This window comes from Mus caroli, chromosome 16 (genome assembly GCF_900094665.2).
Source record: "Mus caroli chromosome 16, CAROLI_EIJ_v1.1, whole genome shotgun sequence".
Lineage (NCBI taxonomy): Eukaryota > Metazoa > Chordata > Mammalia > Rodentia > Muridae > Mus > Mus caroli.
This window is the reverse complement of record NC_034585.1, coordinates 12,093,457-12,118,299: the sequence shown is the minus strand read 5'-3', so window position 1 is coordinate 12,118,299 and position 24,843 is coordinate 12,093,457. Positions and strand designations below refer to the sequence as shown.

At 38.3% G+C, this 24,843-nt stretch overlaps 1 protein-coding gene across 2 annotated transcripts in view; it reads left to right on the top strand.

Annotated features, from left to right (window-relative positions):
• Ube2v2 (ubiquitin conjugating enzyme E2 V2) overlaps positions 1 to 20,539 on the top strand; it is a 35,743-nt gene extending 15,204 nt beyond the window's left edge. The window contains exons 3-4 of one of the 2 annotated variants that reach the window (XM_021184846.1): positions 3,454 to 3,579; positions 19,672 to 20,539. In XM_021184846.1, coding sequence (XP_021040505.1) covers positions 3,454 to 3,579; positions 19,672 to 19,818 — 273 coding nt within the window. In that variant the 3' untranslated portion in view covers positions 19,819 to 20,539. The remainder of the gene's footprint in view (positions 1 to 3,453; positions 3,580 to 19,671) is intronic. The other variant, XM_029470727.1, reaches the window with a different exon arrangement.
• The last annotated feature ends 4,304 nt before the right edge of the window (positions 20,540 to 24,843 follow it).

The following is a 24,843-nucleotide window of genomic DNA, read 5'->3' as shown; positions in this document are numbered from 1 at the left end:
ACCTGCTCTCTTATGTGACTGAAGGTCTCTAAATTGACGTGCACTGATTACACATTGCTGTGTCCTCTAACATTTAACAGGCCTGGGATACTTAGTGCCTTAGTTTATAAAATAAAGACACTTACAGACATAGTGGTAGAACATGTGAAATTAGTATGCATACAACATGGGTTTTTTAGCAACAACAAAACAAAATAAGATCCTTTTTTTTTTTTTACACCCTCTTTGAGACAGGGTGTCTGTGTAGCTCTGGCTGTCCTAGAACTCATTCTAGACCTGGCTGCCCTTGAACTCACAGAGATATGTTGCCTCTGCCTCCTAAGTGCTGATACTGGCTAAGATTCTTAAATATTTTCTAGTATTGCTGTTGCTCTTTTGTGTATTTGTTTTTATGTCTTTCTCAGGTTTATGTGAGTTGTTTTGTTTTGTTTTGTTTTATGTATTTCTTTTTCCTATATGGAGAAACTTTTTTTTCTACTGTGCATTTATTCAATGGTCTAATGCAGTGCATTGAAATAGGTATTTTTTAATGTTTGTGACTTGTGACATCTCGGAAAGATTTGTTTCCTTGTTATTGTGATACTTGGGGTTGAACCCAAGGCATTGTAATATTGGACAAGGTTTCTACTACTGAGTTGCATCCCCAGACTCTTGACTTTTCCCCTGAGATACAATCTCTGAATCCTCCAGGCTAGCTGTGAACTTGCTGTGTAGGCTAGGCAGACTTTGTACCTTAATCATGCCAGCTTAGATTTCTGAGTAGTTTAGGATTATTGTCTCTGCCATGGGGTCCAATTTTTCTTACTTTCTGATGAAAGAATTTTACTTGTTCTGTTCCAGTTTAGATTTTTTTTTCCTGGTTATTAAGAAAAAAGTTTCATCTAATTAGCAATGTTAGATTGAGTAAAGATGTTTTATGGTGTTGGCTGGGGTTCCCTTTTTAGTCCTTTTAGACCAAGTCTGCTAAGAGGCCACAGCTCGTGGACTTCATGTACACTCTTCAAAGTCTTCTTCTGACCTCTCCTGCTCTGATTCTTCCATAAGACATTTTAGAATGCAGATATAAGATTCATAGTTAAAAGACTTTGTAACTTGGTATTTGTGATGAAAACTTTGATTTTTTTTTTTCATTGCTTGTAAACATTATTATGATAGTCTAGCTAAAATAAAAGCAAGTGTGTGTGTGTTTTAAACATTTTGGTATAGAATGGCTTGAAGATTTAAGTCAAAACTTGGTAAAATATAAATGTGTAATTATTATTTTTTAGATTTATTTGTTTCATTAATATGAGTACACTGTCACTCTCTTCAGACAAACCAGAAGAGGGCATTGGATCTTATTACAGATGGCTGTGAGCCACCATGTGGTTGCTGGGAACTCAGGATCTCTGGAAGAGCAGTCAGTGCTCTTAACAACTGAGTCATCTCCTCAGCTCTAAATTTGAAATTATTTAGGTTGGGTTTTTCTCTAGCCAGTGCTCTCAGTATCTGAAGAATGTGTCTGAGCTATCAGTAGTCTTGCAGGCTGACTATTAGCAACGTTTCCAGTAGGAAGGAAATGCTATAGCCTCTACTTTATTTCTCATCCATTTGGGTCCCATTAGGATTCCTAAACTACTTGCATTTCCTGGTGTCATACCATGTCTTGGCCTTGTCCAGTTGGAGTTGAAGGCTATTTCTGTAGCTTCTGTCTCCTAACTCACCGAGGCACAGGCACATTGATGCCATGGACCTTCTTGTGGGACTTTGCATTGGAGCTGTATAGGAGGAAGAATACTACCTTATCTTCACCTTACAAAGTTTATGTCTGAGGTGTATAATACTCACTTATTTTATTAGAGATATATGTTTCAAGGTAGGCTTTACAATGAAGATCAAGAGAATTTTATACTGGTTGGTTGAGAGTATATAATCTGGCATATGCTTGCACAGAGAACCTGATCCAATAGTACTAAACGGTGGAGAAGCATTGAACAAGGTCTGTTAGGTTCTTCTGCCCTGTCTTTTCAGAAATGAAAATTTTCCTTGTTTCTGGCTGTAGGATATGAGGTGATGGCCTATGTTAGGGCATGCCTGCCAGGTTTTATGACCTGATTCAGAGAGAAGAGGAGAAGGACCTGCTTCTGTTAATTTTGTGTTTGCTTTTTGGGTAGTAGAATCTTGCCCAGGCTGGCTCGAGGCTTGGAACTATCCTCTTGCCGCAGCCTCTCTAATGCTTGGGTTATAGTCATTCCACCATGTCTAGTGTTTTTTTGTTTTTGTTTTTCCTTCCTTTTAAATAATTTATTTAATTTGGTCTCCATTCAAATTGGAGATTCACGAAAAAAGATTCTCTCTTGAGAACTGTTTGATTTTATTCATTTTTGTATAGCACCAAATTGCTGGGGATACTGACTGTTTGCTGTTAAATTTGGGTGAGTTTTATAGAGCTCTTTCAAGATAGTAAAGTTTTTGTTAATATGCATCAATCTGTTTCATACATTTCATATTACAGTAGTTTAATATTACAAATCTGAAATCTCCTTGAGAGTAGCTTTTATTTATCAAAACTGAATGTTTGAGTTGGCTTGTTTTCTCCCAAGTTTAATACAGATATCAGTAGGTATTAAATTTGTTCCTTTCACTTCTGTAATTTCATGTTTTACTACTATACTATTAAGTGAACAAAAAATATAATGAGAAAGAAAAGCTAATTATATCATGAGAATAAGACCTGGATATTCTTGAAGTGTAAGTTATAGCTTAAAATTCCTGTTTATATAATAGCAGTATTAGCTAAACTCCATTAATTAGAAACAATGTTTGAAAATAATGTATAAATACCATATACATTAATTCAGATAATGGGGTTAATAACTACAGAGCTCATTAATAATATAAGTAATGGAAAATAGGCAATTGTTTGGCTGTTGTAAGATGGCATGCCATGATTTTCCTTTTGCTAGAATTTCCTGCTCATCTCTGAAAAGTGAACCATAACTTTTTATCTAGTAAATCCATGTGAGAATAAAAAGAAACATTGTTGTTAGTATTACTGAGATAATAGAAACAAATGGGATTGTTTTGGAAGGGGAAAACCTTTATGTATGTGAGATGCAAGCCACCTACTTGTCTTTTTCATATTCCCTTTTTAATAAAGTGAAATCTAAATTTAAAGTTGGTTTTTTTTTTTTTTTTTTTTTTTTGTAATTTGTTATAGGCACCATTTGTGTCACAAGAGTAAATTTGATTATTCCAATTTCACTTTGTAGGATTGTTTTAGTTTCATACTATACTTTAAGTATGCTTGGTACTATATAGTTCAACTATATAGTTCAAATAACTTGTATAAAATTTATACACAATCACAAGCAACATAAAGAGTATATTCATACTGTATTTTTCTTTATTAACAGTTGGGCAGTATTTTAGTTTTGTCATTATGATTATCCCTTCTTTTCCCCACCCTTCCAGACAAACTATGAAAACAGAATATATAGCCTGAAAGTAGAATGTGGATCTAAATACCCAGAAGCTCCTCCATCAGTTAGATTTGTAACAAAAATTAATATGAATGGGATCAATAATTCCAGTGGAATGGTAAGTTATGATAATAATTTTATTTTTATATAGCATATAAAATATAGGCTGGGTTTTAAAGTTTTGTTCAGCTGAAAGACTAAAGAAGTTTGTCACTCAGAAGGTAGAAGCAGGATGATTGGGATTTGAGGCCAGCCTGGGCTGCATAGTTGGCCCTGCCACAAAAAAGATAAAGATTGTCTTAGGTTGTTTTTTATTGTCTTCCCCTCCTCTCACCCTCTTCAAAATGATGCACTGTAGCCAACTCCACGCTAGCCTTGAACCTGACCCAATCCCCCTGCTTCAGCCTTCTGAGTGCCAGGAATATAGGCATTAAACCACCATTAAGCCTATCCTTAAAATCTTCAGGTGTCTACAAGTTATGGTAACACTTTTCTTAGAATTTTATTAACTGCATCAATAATCTTAGTTCTTTTCCACGGGCAGTGGTGGTGCATGCCTTTTTAATTCCTGCATTTGGGAAGCAGAGGCCAGTGGATCTCTTATTCTGAGGCCAGCCTGGTCTTCAGAGTGAGTTCCACAACAGCCAGGGCCACACAGAGAAACCCTGTCTTGAGCTCCTTAGAGTTAAGGTACTTTTTGAGATTAAAAGGATGAATATTCATAAAGGGTATTTTTTCTTTGAGGAACAAGTGTGTTTGAATACTCAAGACTGAGCATGGTTAACACATTAAAACAGATAACAAAAAGAATAAGCTGAATTTCTAATGTGAACAGATTGTTGCTTAGGTTCATTGGACTTTGGACTCATGTCCTTAAGGTGTCACGTTGAGAGCAGACTCAATGCAGGGTACATGTTAGGGAGCATGGTAGGATGGAAGAACTTTATCCCTATTAGGAAGTGAGCCTGTCTACACTCTTGGCTTTGTATATTCTTGTTTACCTCATCTCTGTCTGTGCTCCCTCTCCTTATCATTATGTTCATGCTGCTGATACTTTATGTAGCCACACATCCATTCTCCCTCCTGTTCTCTTTTCTTGTATTATTAAAAGCCACACGTTTATGCTAATACTTACAGAAATAAAGAATAATTTGGGTGTCTGCACAAAGGAAAATGTGGGTACCCAACTCTACATCTGATAAGATTTTCTGATTGGCACAAAGGGGAAGGGGAAGATTCAGGGAATATCAGTCCTTCTGGTCTACAACTACGTTTGGAGTCAGACTCGTACTGCCACTGTGTCACAAGTTCTCTTCCTTGGGGAGGAAAGGGTTTAATTTCGTTGGAGCCTTCTGGGAAACATTCATCACTGAGAGAAATTGGGGCAGGAACTCAAGGTAAGAACTGAAGCAGAGCGGTGGAAGAACACTGTTTCCTCTGACTCAGCTGCTGTTCTTCCTTGCCCAAGGATGCCACTGCCCACAGCAGGGTAGGCTCTCCATCAGTTACCAATTAAGGAAATGCCCCATAGACTTGCACACAGGCCAGTTTGATGGATGCAGTTCCTCAGTTGAGGTTCCCTCTTCTCAGATGTCTCTAGTCTGATTCAAGTTTACAAACACTAACCATCATAAAGTGTGTATGAAAGTTCAGGTGGGCTCCTATGGAAGTCAGAGTGCCTTTCTGGAATCAGTTCTCTCTGCCACCAGATTAGCCATATTTCCTGCTTCCACAATCTTTACAAAGCAGATAACCAGGATAATAACCACTATTACTTTGTTTCAACTTAAAAACAGATTTAAAACTGAGATTGTGACTTTTTCATAAAATATCTGGCAAGAGGTTGCTGTGAAGGAGAGTATTAGGATAAAATCTAAATTGTATCATCATATTCATGCTTTAACGTCTTTTGGTTTTGGCCTTAGAGGTAACCTTTTCTTGAATTTAGCAGGTGTCATTACTTTACATGTTCCTGACATGTCTCACTTCGTTATCATGAACATGCCAATTTGAGGTTCTTCATGTTGAACTATATAAATTGGACTCATTATTTTCAGTGTTTAAAATTCTATGTGCCATTTGCTGAGCAATTATATTATTTCACATTTTCACTGAAAAGTTTACTGTAATAAGTGCTAAAACTTTTTGCCTATGTGTGTGAAAGTGTGTGGGCACACTCACAAAAAAATACTAGTTCAAATTTTGAGTGTATAGTGCACCTAGTCATAAAATATGGGCTGTTGGTGTAGTTTTTCTATGTGAGATGTGACTGACATAGCCTCTGTGGATCTGCTTTTAACAGTGGTGGCCCTAAAGTGTATCCTGTGGCCCAAGGAAAGCTCCCATTACTCTCAGTTTCATTTAGTAAAGCTCAGACAGGAAGTGGACAATGATCTTCAGCCAACTTTGGAAACTTTGCCTTTTGATCCATGTTATTTTGTTCTAATTTTTAAACAACTATGTTCTTCATAAAAACTTATAAATACCAATAATGAAGGGAAAGCTTGCACACTCATCCCAGTGGTTCAGAGTGTGGCTGAATAATTAGAATATTCATGGGCTATTTGAAATTGGAACAGAGGAAATGAAGGGAAATGGAAAGAATTGGCTGTTTAAGCCACTGTGCATGCAACAGCATTTCTATGCATAAAAGTTTACCAGGTGTGTGTATGGGGCATTAAAAGATTTTTATAAAGATGGGAGAGATAAAAATGTTTAATTCTGTGTTATAAACTTATAATTTTTGCAGTAAAAGCTAATATCCAATGTTTCTTACACTAGGAACTGAGCCCCTGTTCTCTCCAAGAGCAGCCAGTGCACTTCATTGCTTAGCATCTCAATTTTAAATTGAAAACAAAACAAAACATTTTTTCTACAAAGTAATCTTAATAAATACCTAGGTAGCTGAATTTAAACATAAAACTTTGGACATTTTATTTTAATATTTTATAGTTTTTAAAAATAAACACAGACAAAAATTTGTTAATAGTCCTAGAGATATTGCTATTTTCTCCTACTTTCAGATTTGAATTAACTTGTTTAAAATATGTTGGAGAAGTAGAGGGGACAGGCAGTGAGATGGCTCAGTAGCTAAAAGCACTTACTGATAATCAGAGTTTGATACCTGGAAATCACATTTAAAAACAAAAATGAGCCGGGAGTGGTAGCGCACGCCTTTAATCCCAGCACTCGGGAGGCAGAGGCAGGCGGATTTCTGAGTTCGAGGCCAGCCTGGTCTACAAAGTGAGTTCCAGGACAGCCAGNGCTANACAGAGAAACCCTGTCTCGAAAAACCAAAAAAAAAAAAAAAAAAAAAAAAAAAAAACAAAAACAAAACAAAACAAAACAAAAATGCCCAATGTGATGAGCATCAGATCTGTAATCCCAGAACTCCTAAGGTATGGTACAAAACCCCTAAAAACCTAAACAACAACAGAAAACCCAAACAAATCAGGAGTGAGGACTGTTGGGAAGGACAGGGACCAATGGGAAGGGGAATGACAAACATGTTGACTGTGCTAGTTATGGAAATGAGAGGGTCTCAGCAGAAGAGTTTGAGGGTAGGAAAACAAGGAGGCAGACATGTTGGGGATTTGATGAACAGGGTTCCTTATCCATGAGATTGCAAATGTAACAGAATGCACTTAAGGAGGAAAAGTAATAGAAAAGATCAGAAAACCATAGCAGAGTCCCTGTCTGCGGGACCAGGTGAGATCGCCATCTTGTATCCTGGGTCCCAAAGAGACCAGTCTGCACAGAAAAGCCCACAGATGGCAGAAGTGACATAGCTTCTGGGACAGGGTCCATCTTTAGACAGAAGGCATAGCTGAGCTCCAGACCTCTGCTCACCTGCCTGCAGAGAGTACTCTGACCACTGAGACTCAGGAGAGAGTTGGACTCCCAGGAGTGCTGACAAAGACTAGCAGAATCACAGGAGAACAGCTATAACAACTAACACCAGAGATTACCAGATGACGAAAGGCAAACGTAACAATCTTACTAATAGAAACCAAGACCACTCAGCATCATCAGAACCCAGCACTCCCTCCACAGCGAGTCCTGGATAACCCAACACACCTAAAAGGCAAGATTCGGATTTAAAATCATACCTCATGATGCTGGTAGAGGATCTTAAGAAGGACATTAATAACTCACTTAAAGAAATACAGGAGAACACGGCTAAACAGGTAGAATGCCTTAAAGAGGAAGCACAAAAATCCCTTAAAGAATTATAGGAAAATACTGCTAAACAAGTAGAAGCTCTTCAATAAAGAAGAAACACAAAAATCCCTTAAAGAGTTACAGGAAAACACAACCAAACAGGTGATGGAATTGAACAAAACCATCCAAGACCTAAAAAGGGAAGTAGAAACAATGAAGAAAACCCAAAGGGAGATAACTCTGGAGATAGAAATCCTAGGAAAGAAATGAGGAACCATAGATGCGAACATCAGCAACAGAATACAAGAGATGGAAGACAGAATCTCAGATGCAGAAGATTCCATAGAGAACATNGGCACAACAATCAAAGAAAATGCAAAATGCAAAAAGATCCTAACAACAAAACATCCAGGAAATTCAGGACACAATGAGAAGACCAAACCTACGGATAGTAGGCGTAGATGAGAATGAAGATTTTCAACTTAAAGGGCCAGTATATATCTTCAACAAAATTATAGAAGAAAACTTCCCAAACCTAAAGAAAGAGATGCCCATGAACATACAAGAAGCCTACAGAACTCCAAATAAGCTGGAACAGAAAAGAAATTCCTCCTGACACATAATAATCAGAACAACAAATACACTAAATAAATATAGCATATAAAAAGCAGTAAGCAAAAAAGATCAAGTAACACATAAGGGCAGACCTATTAGAATTACACCAGACTTCTCACCAAAGATTATAAAAGCCAGAAGATCCTGGACAGATGTTATACAGATCCAAAGAGAACACAAATGCCAGCCCAGGCTATACTACCCAGCAAAACTCAATTACCATAGATGGAGAAACTAAAGTATTCCATGACAAAGCCAAATTCACACAGTATCTTTACATGAATCCAGCTCTTCAAAAGATAATAAAGGGAAAACACCAACACAAGGATGGAAATTATGCCCTAGAAAAAGTAAGAAAGTAATCCTTCAACAAACCTAAAAGACAGCCTCAAGAACAGAACCCATCTCTAACAACAAAAATAACAGGAAGCAACAATTACTTTTCCTTAATATCTCTTAATATCAATGGACTCAATTCCCCAATAAAAAGGCATAGACTAACAGACTGGCTACACAAACAGGACCCAACATTTTGCTNNTTACAGNAANCCACCTCAGGGAAAAAGACAGACACTACCTCAGAGTGAAAGGCTGGAAAACAATTTTCCAAGCAANTGGTCNGAAGAAACAAGCTGGAGTANCCATTCTAATATTGAATAAAATTGACTTCCAACCCAAAGTTATCAAAAAAGACAAGGAGGGGCACTTCATACTCATCAAAGGTAAAATCTACCAAGAGGAACTCTCAATTCTGAATATCTATGCTCCAAATGCAAGGGCAGCCACATTCATTCAAGAAACTTTAATAAAGCTCAAAACACACACTGCACCCCATACAATAATAGTGGGAGACTTCAACACCCCACTTTCATCAATGGACAGACCCTGGAAACAGACACTAAACAGAGACACATCGAAACTAGCAGAAGTTATGAAACAAATGGATTTAACATATCTACAAAACATTTTATCCTAAAACAAAAGGATAAACCTTCTTCTCAGCACCTCATGGTAACTTCTCCAAAATTGACCATATAATTGGTCACAAAACAGGCCAAATAACCCTATTAAAAAATGGAGAACAGAGCTAAACAGAATTCTCAACTGAGGAAACTCAAATGGCCAAGAAGCACCTAAAGAAATGTTCAACATCCTTAATCATCAGGAAATTGCAAATCAAAACAACCCTGAGATGCCACCTCACACCAGTCAGAATGGCTAAGATCAAAAACTCAGGTGACAGCAGATGCTGTCAAGGATGTGGCGAAAGAGGAACACTTCTCCATTGTTGGTGGGATTGCAAGTTGGTACAACCACTCTGGAGATCAGTCTGGCGGAAATTTGGACATTATACTGGAAGACCCAGCAATACCTGTCCTGGGCATATACCCAGAATATGTTCCAACTTTTAATAAGGACACACGCTCTACTATGTTCATAGCAGCTTTATTTATAATAGCCATAAACTGGAAAGAACCCAGATGTCCCTCAACAGAGTAATGCATACAGAATATGTGGTACATTTACACAATGGAGTACTACTCAGCTATTAAAAACAATGAATTTATGAAATTTTTAGACAAGTTGATGGATCTGGAGGATATCATATCCAGAGTGAGGTAACCCAACCACAAAAGAACACACATGATATGCACTTACTGATAAGTGGATATTATCCTAGAAACTTAGACTACCCAAGATACAATTTGCAAAACACATGAAACTCAAGAAGGAAGACTAAAGGGTGGATACTTCATTCCTCCTTAGAGTAGGGAACAAAATAGGCATGGACTGAGTTACAAAGACAAGGTTCGGTGCTGAGATGGAAGGAAGGATCTTGCAGAGACTGCCCCACCAGGGAATCCATCCCATTTACAACCACCAAAGTCAGACACTATTGCATATGCCAGCAAGATTTTGCTGACAGGACTGTGATATAGCTATCTCTTGTGAGGCTATTCCAGTGTCTGGCAAATATGGAAGTGGATGCTCACAGTCATCTATTCGATGGAACACAGGGCCCCTAAAGAAGGAACTAGAGAAAATACCCAATGAGCTAAGGGGGTCGGCAACCCCATAGAAGGATCAACAATATAAACTAACCAGTACCCCCCAGAACTGTGTTTCTAGTTGCATATGTAGCAGAGGATGGTCTAGGTGGCCATCAGTGGGAGGAGAGGCCCTTGGTCTTGGGAAGATCATGTGCCTTAATACAGGGGAATGCCAGGGCCAGGAAGCGGGAGTGGGTGGGTTGGGGAGGAAGTTGGGGGGGTGGTATAGAGGACTTTCAGGATAGCATTTGAGATGTAAATGAAGAAAATATCTAATTATAAAAAATAGAAAACTGTAGCAGAGGCCATTGCAAATGTGGTTTGGAGTCGGAATGTGCAGCTGAGTGACTTTCTCCTGTGGAAGTCATTTCAGAGTTGGTTCCCTTGGACCCAGATCTCAGGCCAGAGAATGGTTTAGAATATTGGACAAGTCCTTAAAGAGATACATACTCCCCAACAGTCATGGTTGCCCCACCTCATCTAAAGTTAGGGAAAATATTGAGGCTTTTTTTTTTTTTTTCAAGACAGGGTTTCTCTGACTAGCTTTGGCTGTCCTAGAACTCACTTTGTAGAGTAGGCTGGCCTCGAACTCAGAAATCCACCTGCCTTTCCCTTCCAAGTGCATTGGCCACCAAGACTGAGGTTTCTTAAGTTCCCCATTGGGAATACTTGGTAAATACAAGGTAATCTCTGGCCGGAAACAAAACAAAACAAAGCTGGAAAAATAAAGCCATTGAATAGCTAAGCAATTCAGGTCCCTATTCAATTCAATTCCCTATTCAGCTCACCAGAGAAGTTTCAGTCTCTTCAGGAGACACAGTTTAAGGGGCTGGAAAGATAGATGGCTCCACAATTAAGAGACTACTCTTAGTTTTCTATTGCTCTGATAAAACACTTACCAAAAGCCACTTAGGGAGCTTACAGTTTCACACCACAGTCTGTCACTAAGGAAGTTATATCAGGTTCTCAAAAAGGGCACGAACCTGGAGGCACGAACACAGTCCATCACTGAAGGAAGTCAGTGTGGGAAGCTGGAAGTAGCTAATACAGAGGCCATGGAGAAGTGCTTTTCATTGGCTCGCTTCTTTGCCTGCTTTCTTATTTCATCCAGCCATCCCAGGGTGGTACTACCCACATCGAATTGGACCATCCCACATCAATCAAGATATGTCCCCCATGTTTGCCTATAGGCCAAGCCTATGGAGGTATTTTCTAGATTAAGATACCTTCAATGATGATCTGAGCCCCTGTCAGGTTGATATAAAAATGAGCCAACATAAGCGTGCATTGTTTTTCCAGAGGACCTACTGCACAACCACCTGCCACTTAAATTCCAAGGGATTTGGTACCCTCTTCTAGACTACAGGGATACTCACACACACAAACACACACACTATTTCCCACTTTCTCACACACAATTTAAAAAGTAAAAACAAGCATTGGAGAGAAATGGCTCAGTGGTTAAATTGCATTGGCTGCTCTTCCAGAGGACCAGGGTTCAATTTCTAGCACCCACATGGCAGCTCACAACTGTCTATAGCTCCAGCTCCAAATGATTTGACACCCTTACAAAGACATAAAACAGGCAAGACACGAATGCACATGAAATAAAAATAAGTAAATCATTTTTTTGAAGTAAAAATACATCTTCTAGAAGTATGTTTGGGAGGAGATTGGTTGTGTTTGTGTGTACTTGTATGTACCCAGAAGCAGAGCTTGTCATTGGTGTCATCTTTAGTTGGTCTGAACATTTTACTGAATCACGGATTTTCTGATTTGGCTAGGTCAGTGCCCCTCATCCCTTTCTTTACCCCCATGGTGAGATACTGGTGTACATATAACTCTGCCTAGCTGCTTTGGGCTTGGGTGTTAGGGCTTGAACTCAGGTCCTCGAGTTTGCACTTTACTGACTGAGCCATTTCCCCAACACAAGACTTGGCATTCTTGACTTGTGTCACAAAACAAAACAAAACACCAAAAACAACCCAAAAAAAACAAAAAAACCAAAAAACCCACAAAACCCAAACAAACCACTTTCAGGATGAGTCAGTGTGCCGCAGTTTGTTAGGAAAGATTTTAGATTTTAGTGCATCAGTGTTACAGGAGGGAGGAGGACGTTTAAGAATAGGATAGTTTGTATACACACAAATGGCAGGACTGTTACCCTGGTTACCTCTTTATAGCCACTTTAATATATGTGGCTTTGACTTGTTTCATAATTTTCATCTTACTCGCAGTTCTCTTTTCTTTTTTTTATTTCTTTTAATGTTTTTTTAGGTAGCCCTCTTTGGGTTTCATTACGCATCCACTTTTGCCTTCTCTTGCTCTCCATTTCCCTGTCCATTGATCCCTGTCTCTTCCAATTTTGTATTAAGATAATTCACATTGCAGGTTTTTTTTTTTTTTTTGGAAAAAAAAAATCATGTAGTTTTGTACATCCCCCCCCCCAAAAGAAACTCTTAGTGAATATTTAAAATCTTTACTATATATTGATTGCTACATTGTTCCCAGAAATCAGACTACAATCCTGCAGGGTTTGTTTACTGAACACTTAGGCTTGTGTTCATCAAAACTTGACTATGTTACAAGTAAGACAAAGTACAACTCAATGAGAAATCTGTTCGTGTTCATAGGAATTAGTGGTTAGGTTAGAGTTCCTAAACCTGCTTAGGAGAGTGGATCCGTCATGTGGTATAGCAACCTCATGGCAAGCCTCCATGTCAGTTTACCAGGTTGGAACCAGGCCACCATGCTCATCACTCTGTCCACAAGTCAGTAGCTGGCCAAGCTTATTATTATTATTTTTTAAATGTTTTTAGGATTTTAAAATATAATTACTTACTGTATGGCTTACAAGTGGTAATCCAACAATGGCTGTCTTGTGGTAGTCCAGGGATCTGTTAATCCAAGAAACTGGATGTCTGAACAGTCTCAATGTGATGCTAGAATCCTGGAGTATTCCTAGAAAGCTGCTGTTCTTCAGATCTTTGTTGGAATCCTAAAGAAGTAGTTTCTAATACTTGCTAGCAAGAATGAGGGCAAGCAGGCAAAAACCAAAGACTTCTTCCTGTGATGTTTCTTTACCTTTGTGTTGGATATCACCAGAAAGGGTTGTACTACCATACTTCCCATTTCAAATGAGGTGGTCATGAACTGCCCTCTGTAGGTACTAGGGACCAAACTCAGCTCCTCTGGGAAGCAGAAGGACCTTGATGCTCTCACTCAGTTCATGATCTGGTACTTTTACCTGGATGTAGTGTGAGTTGTGTTTCTGGGGAGCACACCTAGCAATGGGATGTGTGTTGAACTGCAAGGCTTAGAGTTGTGTCAGTGTCTGTTCTGCTAGCTGTGTAGAAGAGTATTTCACTGGGGGCTGGAGAGATGGTTCAGAGTTTACCAGAGGACCTTAGTTCAATTCTCAGCACCCATGTGGTAGCTCATGACCATCTATAATGGGATCTGGTGTCTTCTTCTGGCTTGCAAGCGTTCACTGAGGCAGAATGCTGTATACATAATAAGTAAATTCATAAATCAATCTTAAAGAAAAAGTTTTTCATTAATGTACTTTCTCAAAAAAACCTTTTTATTGTCATTTGGGATTTGATATAAAAGCAAAAACTGATTTAATTCTTGGATATAGATGTGAGTTTACAGGGGTGGAAATAATTAAGATAAATGTATTAGATTCCAATTTTTTTCTTGATTGATACAGATTTTGCTGTTTTGTTTTTGTTTTTGTTTGAGATGAGGTCTTGCCTTGTAATCCAGGCCCAGTTGGATTAGTGGTGATGTACCACTATAATTGGCTGGATTGTTATTTTTACAACTGGTAAATAGAATTTCAGATTAACTGTTACTAATTGGGCAACGATAGTTTTATGTATTTTGAGGCTAATTCATATTAAATATACAAGTAGTCATAGTGGGTGTTACAGTAATGTGGTTTTTACTTAGTAAAATTTTCTTGCCTGTGGTTACACTGTATGGTGTTACAGGGTTTCATTTTGTAAGGTCTCAAGTTTTAGAGATTATATTATATACTGACAAGGTGCAGATTTTGATATGATGGAGTATTTATTTTCTTGTTTTGTTTGTTTGTTTGTTTTTTTGTTTTTTTTTTTTTTTGAGACAGAGTTTCTTTTTGTAGCCCTGGCTGTTCTAGAACTCACTCTGTAGACCAGGCTGATCTTGAACTCAGAAATCCACCTGCCTCTGCCTCCCAAGTGCTGGGATTAAAGGCATGCGCCACCAACGGCGGAATATTTATTTTCCTATGTTCTCTTTTCTTCTCCCGTACTTCAGTGTTGACTTGGATGCATAATATAGGACAGATCCAGTTCTAAGGTCACTCATATAGTAGTGGGTCAACATGGTTTGGTTTCTTAAAGTGTTTTGAGCCTGTTACAGCTGTGAAACCACCCACAATTTCTTGCCACAAAGACCTCTTCATAGGACAGTTAGCAACAAAACTGTTGATGTTTGTGTGAGAAGCAAGAGAATAAAAGCTGATAGAGACAAGATGGGCTTGCCTTAGGGTTTTCACTGTTGTGGTGAAACACCAGGACCAAAAGCAAGTTCTGTTCCATATAGCAGATAATAAATCATCTGAGGCTTTCAGGTCAGGAACCTGGAGGCAGGAGCTGATGAAGAGGCCCTGGAAGAATGCTGTTTACTGTCTACATGGTCTGCTCACTCTGCTTTCTTAGAGAACCCAGTACTATCAGCCCCAGGGATAGTGCCGCCCACAGTGAGCTGGGCCCTCCCCCATCAGTCCCTAAGAAAATGTCCTGTAGGCTTACCTACAGCCTCATCTTTTTGAAGCATTTTTTCACTTCAAGCTGCCCCCTTTCAGATGACTTATAGCTTGTGTCAAGTTGACATAAAAACTAGCCAGCACAGAACTCTATAAGTCTTGAAGTTAGAAGTGACATTTAAACATTGTATACATTAGAAGATAGTTACATGCAGAAATGATAATAAGAGCCAGAGATAATCTGGAAGTGGGACTAGGCTTATGTCTTAGATTCTGGTACTGATATCAAAGGGTTTATAATCTCCAACTATATTGAGGTATAAGCATTCATTTTATATATAGCTCTGCCTAGAAATTTTAAAAGAAGTATGTTTTAAGTTAATTTGTATACATGTGCATGTGTGTAGTTGATTTGTACTCTTACCACAGCACACATGAGGTCAGGGGATAAATTTCAGGAGTTGCTTTTCTTTTCATCATATGGGTCATGGAGATTGAACTTAGGACAAAAAGTGCCTTTACCTACTGAGCCATCTTGCCAGCTCCAGGGAACTATTAAATCATAGGCCTGTCCGTATGCAGGTGGAGGGCTTCAAATAGGAGTAATGAAATATTGAGAGACATTTTACCAGCTCCCTGCCTGCCTGTATCTACTTTAGTCTATACATTCATATACATTTATTATATTATAATTGGGTTAACTTTTTATTATTTAGTTGTAAGAGTTTTTCAAATACTGGGGAAATGGTATATATTACACATTTAATTTGTTAGTACTTTGTTCTATTCTCTGTGCTTTTTTTTTTCTCCTTTATTGATAGTGTGGTTTACAATACATTCGCTACAGTACATTCGCTTTTAGTTTGGTGCTTTGTTTTGAGATAGGACATTAAAGTATTGTCCACACTGCTGTTTTTTTTTTAATTCACTTTACATCCTGATCAATGACCCCCTGCCCCCCTGCTCCTCCTCTGCCAGAGTCCCTTTCCCTAATTTCCCTTCTCTTTTCTGGTGAGAGAATGATGGCTCCCCTTAGATGTCCACCCTCCCATCCCCTGACACACACACACACATCATTTCTGCAGGGCTAGGCGCTTCTACTGAGACCAAACAAGATAACCAAGTTTGCTGAACAGATTCCACAGGCAGGCAACAGCTTTAGGGATAAGCCATCACACATTGTTTGGGACCCACATGAAGACCGAGCTGCACATCTCTTTAGATATATGTGGGGTTGGGGGCTTAGGTCCAGACTGTATATGTATGCTCTTTGGCTCAGTCTCTGAGACTCCCAAGGGTCCAGGCTACTTGACACTTTTGGTCTTTCTGTGGAGTTCCTATTCCCTCCAGGGCCCTCACTGCTTCCCTCAACTTTTCCATGAGTCCCCAAGCTCTATCCAATGTTTGGCTGTGGGTCTCTACATCTACCTGGGTCAGGTTTAGGTGGAGCCTCTCAGAGGGCAGGCATGCTAGGTTTCTGTCTACAAGCATAACAGAGTATCTTTAATAGTGTCAGGGATTGGTGCTTGCCCATGGGATGGGTCTATAGTTGGACCAGTTATTGCTTGGTCATTCCCTTAGTCTCTGCTCCAAGATATCTTTGTGCCTGTATTTCTTGTAGGCAGGATAAACTTTGAGTAGAAAGTTCTTTGGGTGGGTTGTTGTCCCTATTGCTTCATTGGAGTTCCTGGCAAGTTACAGGAAGTGTCTTCTTCAGGTTCCATATTCTCATTGCTGTGAGTCTCAGCTAAGGTCACTTCCATTGATTCTTGGGAGCCTTCCCTAACTTGGGTCTCTGGCATGTCCTTGATATCACACCACCCCCACCACCCCAGCACTTTGAAAGCTGCAAATTTCCATTCTTTCTCATGGGACTCTGGTCATCTCCTATCTCTTTCCTCACCTGATCCTGAATCCACACCCCCAACCCCCTCCCCATTCCCTCTCCCACCTAGTTCCCTCCTTTCATCTGCCTCCTGTGACTATTTTGTTCCCCCTTCTAAGTGAGATTCAAGCTTCCTCGTTTGTGCCTTCCTTGTTGTATAACTTATTTGGGTACGTGGATTGTAGTGTGGCTATCCTGTATTTTATGGCTGATATCCACTTATAAGTGAATACATACCATGCCTGTACTTTTGGGTCTGGGTTACCTCACTCGGGATGGTATTCTCAGGTTCCATTCATTTGCCTACAAAGTTCATGATTTATTTGTTTTTAGTAGCTAGATAGTATTCCATTGTGTAGATGTACCATAGTTTCTTTATCCATTCTTCAGTTGAGAGACATCTAGGTTGTTTCCCGTTTCTGGCTATTGTGAATTAAGGTGCTGTGAGCATAGTTGAGCAAGTGTCTTTGTGGGATGGTGTGGCATCTTTTGGATATATGCCCAGGAGTAGTATTGCTGGGTCTTGGTGTAGAACTACTCCCAGTTTACTGAGAAACTGCCAAATTGGTTTCCAAAGTGGTTGTCCAAGTTTGCACTCCCACCTGCAATGGAGGAGTGTTCCCCTTGCTTCACTTCCTTGCCAGTATGTATAGTCACTTGAGTTTTTGATCTTAGCCATTCTGAAAGTTGTAAGATGGCATCTCAGAGTCATTTTGATTTGCATTTCCCTGATGATTAAGGATGTTGAACACTTCTTTAAGTGCTTCTTGGTCATTTGAGATTCCTCTGTTGAGAATTCTGTTTAGCTCTGTGCCCCATTTTTCAATGGGTTATTTGGGTTGTTGGAGTCTATCTCAATTTAAAGTAGACCTGAAAAAAAAAAAAAAAAAAAAAAAAAAAAAAGAAGAAGCAAGCAAGCACACCAAACAGAAGTAGAAGACAGCAAATAATCAAAATCAAAAATTTTTTACTTCTATAAATATTCTGGACTTTCAGTTTATTTGTATTTATATTTCTGCAAACAACACTATAACTTTATAACATTTTGAAATAAGAACTTATTTTTTCATATTGTTCTTGGTTTTTGGCATTCTAATATACATTTTAGGAGTAGCTTGTTTATGTCTAGGGCAAAACAAAACAAAACAAAACCAAAAAAGGGGCAGTTGCAAAAATGTGTTGGGTCTTACAATAGCCCCAGTACCTCCTGAGTGCTGAGGATTGCAGAAGTGTGCTATCATAGATCAGCTTGAAGAATACTGTTAAAGTATTAACTTTCTGATCCATGGATACTCACTCATTTACGCCTTTGTTTCTATCAATAATATTTCAGTTCCTGGTGCACAGATCTTATTAATTTTGATACTATTATTGCAAATAGTATTCTTTTTTTAAATACGTATTTAAGAGATATTTATTTATTATGTATACAGCATTCTGCCTGCATGTGTGCCTGCAGGCCAGAAGAGGGTACCAGATTTCATTATAGGTGGTTGCTGGGAATTGAACTCAGGACCTCTGAGACAGTGCTCTTAACCTCTGAGCCATCTCTGCAACTTCTATTTTCTTAATTGATTTTAGATACACTGCAAATGTATAGAAATGCAGCTTTTAAAAAAATATGGATGCTATGATCTTACTAGCTTTAGTAGTTTCTCCCTCTACCCGCCATCCTGCTTCCTCTTTTCTCTCTCTCTTCTCCCTTTCTTCTCCTTTCCTCTCCCTGTTTCCACCCTCTTGGCCACTCCCCTTTCCTGTCTCTCTCCCTCCGTGTTTTTGAGACAAGGTATTCCTGGCTGGCCTGGAATTCTCACTGTGTAGGCCGTGCTGGCATCCAGATCACAGAGATCTGTCTGGCTCTGCCTCCTGAATGCTGGGATTAGGGTGTGCACCACCATTTCTGGCCTCCACTAGTTTTCTTAATGTTATTCTTACAGTTGTCTGTGTACAAGATTGTGTCATCCACAAGTCAACCTTTTTCTTCCTCTTAGTTTTATTAGAAATAGAAAGGAGTGTTCTGACTTAATATGAGTAGATTTGTCTTAAATCAGCAACAATGATTAACAAGGATTTATAAATGATTACAAAATCATTATTTAATGTAATATTTATATGTATATAGAAATTCTGGTAATAATACTGCTGCATGTTCATTGTAAAATGCAGAAAACCAGACATATTTGGAGAGTTGGTTACACAATAAGTTGGACTAGGAATCAGTCAAGAAAATATAAACATCCTTGTAAATAGTCTTTTTTTTCTTTTATTGGATATTTTCTTTATTTACAATTCAAATGTTATCCCCTTTCCTGGTCTCCCCTCTGGAACTCTCCTGTCCCATTCTGCCTTCCAGCCCTGGCATTCCCCTACACTGGGGCATTGAACCCCCTCTCACTGATGTCCAACAAGGCCATCCTCTGCCACATATGCGGCCAGAGCCATGGGTCCCTCCCTGTGTACTCTTTGTTTGGTGGTACAGTCCCTGGGAGCTTTGTGGGGTCTGGCATAGTATAGTATTCTTGTTAAATTATATTTAAATTATTGATACAAGGTACATTAACATCATTAATAATACTATTAACTTTTTGTTTGTTTTTTGAGACAGTCTCCATCTCTAGCCCAGGCTGACTTGAATTTGGTGCTCCTCTTTTCTCTGTTGTCTTGGTGTGCTCCACTATGTCTGGCTGTGCTTCTACAGTACTTTACACTTGGTAGTTAATTGTCTTTCTTCTCTTCCTCTCTCAGGTGGATGCACGGAGCATACCAGTATTAGCAAAATGGCAAAATTCCTATAGCATTAAAGTCATACTTCAAGAGTTAAGACGTCTTATGATGTCCAAAGAAAATATGAAGCTTCCACAGCCTCCAGAAGGACAGACGTACAACAACTAACTTTAGTGGATCTCAAACTTGTCTTAAATCAGCAACCTTCTACTCATGTTAATGTCTTGATTAAATGTCACCATGCAAAATACCCACACATTAAGTAAAAAGAATTGCAGCTGGTAAACATGACCTGGACAGTTGTAAGAATATATTTAATATATGTACACCTATTATGTTTTCAGGTAACAAGAGACAGCACAATTTTTCTTTCTCTTAAAGCACTGTCATTTAAACATGAACCTGAAGTACTCAAAATGGAATTCAGGTTTTCAAGACTAAAACATGGCAAAAGAGTGTCAGATGGCCATGGAAACATTTGTTTTTCTGGAAAGTAAAGTCTCAAGAAGGAAGAACAGAAATGGCATNCTTTATCATATTTAGAGCTGCAGTTGGAATTGTTTAAAGTAGCAGATACAATGAATAGTCAACAGTTGTGTTAATTCTTGAAGCGGTGTGGGTGCTGACTACTATTAGTATCAAACATAGGTTCAGGATTGTTTTGATACCTGTATTTATAATAAAAGATGTTGGGGTTTTGAATTTCTGTTAAAAGCTGTTCCCGTTTGTTACATGTAACAGACATAATAATTTGTTTACAGTCTTTGTTTAGTAAAACATGCTTAGATGTTTTAAGTGAAGTCAACAAAAAGGAAATAGGTGTATGGATATGTGATTTTGAGATGAAAGTTAGTCTTAAAATGTAAATAAAATATGGAATGTGTCTTAAGAGACTGTGCTATTTCTGTTACATTGATGTATGCTATGGTAGCCATATCATGGTAGCAAAATTGGGGGTTATTAAGCTAGGCATGGTAATGGCAGAGGCAGGCGATTACAAGTTCCTGGCCAGCCTGGGCTAGTACATAAGATTGCATTTAAAACAAAATAAGAAATACTGTGAGACTATCAAAGATTTTCATTGAAATTCTATTTTATATACTTATGTTTGGAACTTACAGAGCATTTGTTTTGACATCTTACATGCTCAGTTTAATTTCATTGCACAAAGAGGTATCTCAGTTATTATATTTCAAATTCTATTTCATCATAGGCAATATTAAAAAAGGTCTTTGCATTTTAGCAGTTTTTTTAGCTACAAACTGCAAATTATTCAGTACTCATTTAATTTTTTTTTGTGACATTTTTATTTTTCTGTAAAGCTTTTGGTTCATTACAATTGACTGAATTGAAGACATTTCCTCCCCTATCTTTAAATTTTTTTTTGTTATTTTGTGTGTGTGTGCGTGGTGTGTGCGTGTGGGGGGTGTGGGGGTGCGTGCGTGTGCATACGTGTGTGTATTTGTGTGAAGATCAGAGGTTACCTTTGGAGTTGGTTCTTGCCTTCACTTTCATGTGTGTTACTGATGTCGAACTCTGATCACCATATACCATGTGTGTCAACAAGTGCCTTCACTGCAGAGCCATCTCACTGGTTCCTCTTCTAAGAACAACGGAAGTTAATTTTATCATTCCACTCTGTTTACTTTAACAAATATGTGTCTGAAGTTGAAAGTTCATTTTTATTCTTTTATCAAATTGACAGTTTGTCAAAATAAAAAAATTAGATGTTCAGACTTTGCCTATAAAGAAAGTAAAAGTATTACTAGTATACTGGATTACTTTTGGTTACTTTTATAGCAAGGATAGGTTTCTTGAAACATACTTGGTGTGTTTTGATTAAGCTGTTTAAAAGTTAATGTTTTTTTAGTCATTAATTAAACTAGTTTGTCTAGACATTATCATCACTGTTGTAGTTTGAAAGAGGGTACCACTGTATAACCTATGATGGCTTCAAACTTGCACAATTATTTCTGTCTCAGCCTCCCAAGTACTAGTTCAGGTGTACACCATGTCCAGCATAAATGGACTCATTTTAAATGAGCTAGTCTAATTATCAACAAACTTTATTCTTCGTGTGTGTGTGTGTGTGTGTGTGTGTGTGTGTGTGTGTCTGTTGGGTGCATGCAGAGGCCTTAGGTGGTATCTGGAATCTCTCTTAATTGTTCTTTCACTTTATAGTGTCAGTGTTTTTAAATGAAACTCAGAGCTCACTGATGCAGCTAGACTTGCTAATCAGCTTGCTATAGAAATAGATCCCCCTGCCTCTGCTTTCCAAGGCTGGAATTACAGCCTTACCTGTTATTTTATGTGGGTTCTGGGAATCGGATCTCCAACAAGCATTTTCAACCATTGAGCCATCTCAGCCCCTCAAAGATGTTCTATTTAACCACGTAGAACATACACATAACATTTTCCATGTGTAATTTATTAAAGTAGACTTAAATGAAATATACTGATATTTAATGGTTAAAGATTACATTCAATTGCATTGACAGTATAGAGTCATTACCAGTTTGTTCTTTTCTGCCTTGAAAATGTGTCTTGTGCTCCTTGGAGCTGGTAAGTGTTGGGGTGCTTGTGATAGCCTTTGGTAGAATCTGGTACTTTGGTCTCATGTTGTCTTTGTATATGCCACTGTGAAAGTTCTCTCCTCCACCCAAGGCTGTTTGTCAGAGCCCTTTCTTGTTTAAGGGATTGTGGATCTTAGCATAAATCTATGAGTTAGTTAACAGATTTCCAAAGCAAAATCCATTTTGCATGTAACAGTTATATATGGTTATCTAAGATTGATGAAATTTTAGAGTTAATAGAGCCTCTTTTAAATATAAGGCAGCAGTTTAAAAGCAAATTTTCCTTTGTAAAGTGACTAGGATTGCAGGAATGTGGTATAAATAGACTAGAAAGTTGCCTTAGAAATTTGTTTCAAGAGATTTTTAAGTATGACCCTTGATGACCATATGTTAATAACAGTTAAAAAGTAAAATTCTTGTTCCAGTAGGTCCCTGTTATACTTTAATGGCTTTAATTATTTGTTATTTTCATAATTGGTAATTCGTTATTATTTGTTAATTTAAAATAAAGTTATTGCACTTGTTTAGGGATCTGTATATACTTTTCTAGAATTTTTGTAACAAACATTGGGAACTGTCACAGGCACTTAGTCTTTTGGGTGTGAAAACAAAACCTTTAATTTTATATTGACCTTTATAAAAACTATTTTACTCAACATTTGGGTAGGTGAATAAATAGAGACTTTAGTTTGATTTATCAGGACAAGCTACTTCACCAAGACTGATTGCAATCGAAGTGTTCTTCTACATTTTGAATGCATGTGAAGTTGATATTTGAAAATTTAGAGCCTTGTTGAAAACCACTCTTAATAGGCTTGGTGTTCATGGCTTTAGGCCATTCTCATAAGTTCAGTCAAAATCATGTCAGCTTCCTAAATGAGTTTAAAACCATATATTCTTGCATGCTTACAAGGATTTTGGAAACTATTTAAGGAATCTTACAGTTTTTTTCCTTTATAAGAATAGTTTTTAGGTATTTGTATACAGAGCTACAATATTGATTATTGGGAAGGATAACAGACACAGATCTTACTTTTCTGATAAGTAGCAATACACTTTCATTGCTCAATTTGACCAGTTTTTGTTCAGTTGTAATGCCTCAATATTTTGGAAATATGTACATGTTTTCTGAACTAGAAACACCATGAAAAGGAATAAACACAAGTGGTAGGAACACAAGTGATTAACTTACATTCAGTACTGAGCTTACTAAAAAGCAGGGAATCCAGAGGAATAAAATTTCTAAAGTTAATATTTGGAGAAGTTACCAAAGACTGAATAAACTTTTTCTCTAAAATTATATTTTGTGTGTGCCTGTGACTGTGCATTTGCGTGCCTGTGTGCATTCATTTATGAGTGTGTGTGTGTGTGTGTGTGTGTGTATGTGTGTGTAGCCAAAGAACGACTTAGGAATTTGTTCCCACCTTGCACTGTGTGAGGGGGTTGAACTCAGGTCATCTGGCTTAGTGCAAGTACCTTTACCCATGGAACCATCTTGCTTGTCCCAGGGGAATCTGATACTGAACATATTGGATGTTTAGGAAGTTTTCTGGAATTTTGAAAAGATACACTGTAGGTATTTTCTGAAAAGAAAACTAATAAAGGTATTTGTTGATACAGGAAATAAAAATGAAGACCATTTTGTAAAAATCAAGGAGTTTGAAAAACTCATAGAATGAGTTACATGATTTAAAAAGCCATTAGCAGGCTTGGGGAGTGAGCCTGATGTTTCTTGTTTGGATATGCAGACGCCATGTAGGAAGCGGGACAGTGTAGTATGAGTAATCCCAACTTGTCTCTACCAGCAGGTGTGGGGAGACAGACAGAACTTTTAAAAGCAACCGCTGGTTGCTGTGGTGTTTATATCTTCAATAAAAGGTGTGCAGCTAAGAAATAAGAGTTTTGCTCCATCTCATTTTTCCATATAATTTAAAAATACTGACTTTGGTAGGTTCCCCCTTCTAAGTTTATGAGATCAATGATAAAAGCTGAATCAATCTCTCTCCCCCCCTCCCCCTCCCCCCTTCCCCTCTCCCTCTCCCTGTCCCTCTCAAGAGATTTATTTCATGTATGTGAGTAGACTGTCGTTGTCTTTAGACACACCAGGAGAGGACATCGGATCCCCATTACAGATGGCTGTGAGCCACCATGTGGTTGTTGGGAATTGGACTCAGGACCTCTAGGAAGAGCAGTCAGTGTGGGAATCACTTGTCTACCTACTTCCCACTGACAGAGTCAACATTGCCCAGAATTTCCCCAGTCTTAGCTAACTGTACTGTGAGATGCCCTGAATATTTGCTTAATTGGGAAAATGAAGGCTCTTAAAGTACAGTGCCTTGGGTTACAGTTGCATTTATTACTTTCCATAATTGAAGTTTTCCATAAACTTTCCATAGGTCATTACTGCTAGCCTCTATACAAGTTGCCCCTTAGCCACTTCAGATTCTGCCTGTACTAAAGTTGTCAACAACTGTTGTAGGTTAAAAGTACAGGTTCCTCCCACCTCAGCTTGGACTTATCTCTCTCTCTCTCTCTCTCTCTCTCTCTTTTTTTTTTTCTTTTCGAGACAGAGTTTCTCCATATAGCCCTGGCTGTCCTGGAACTCACTTTGTAGACCAGG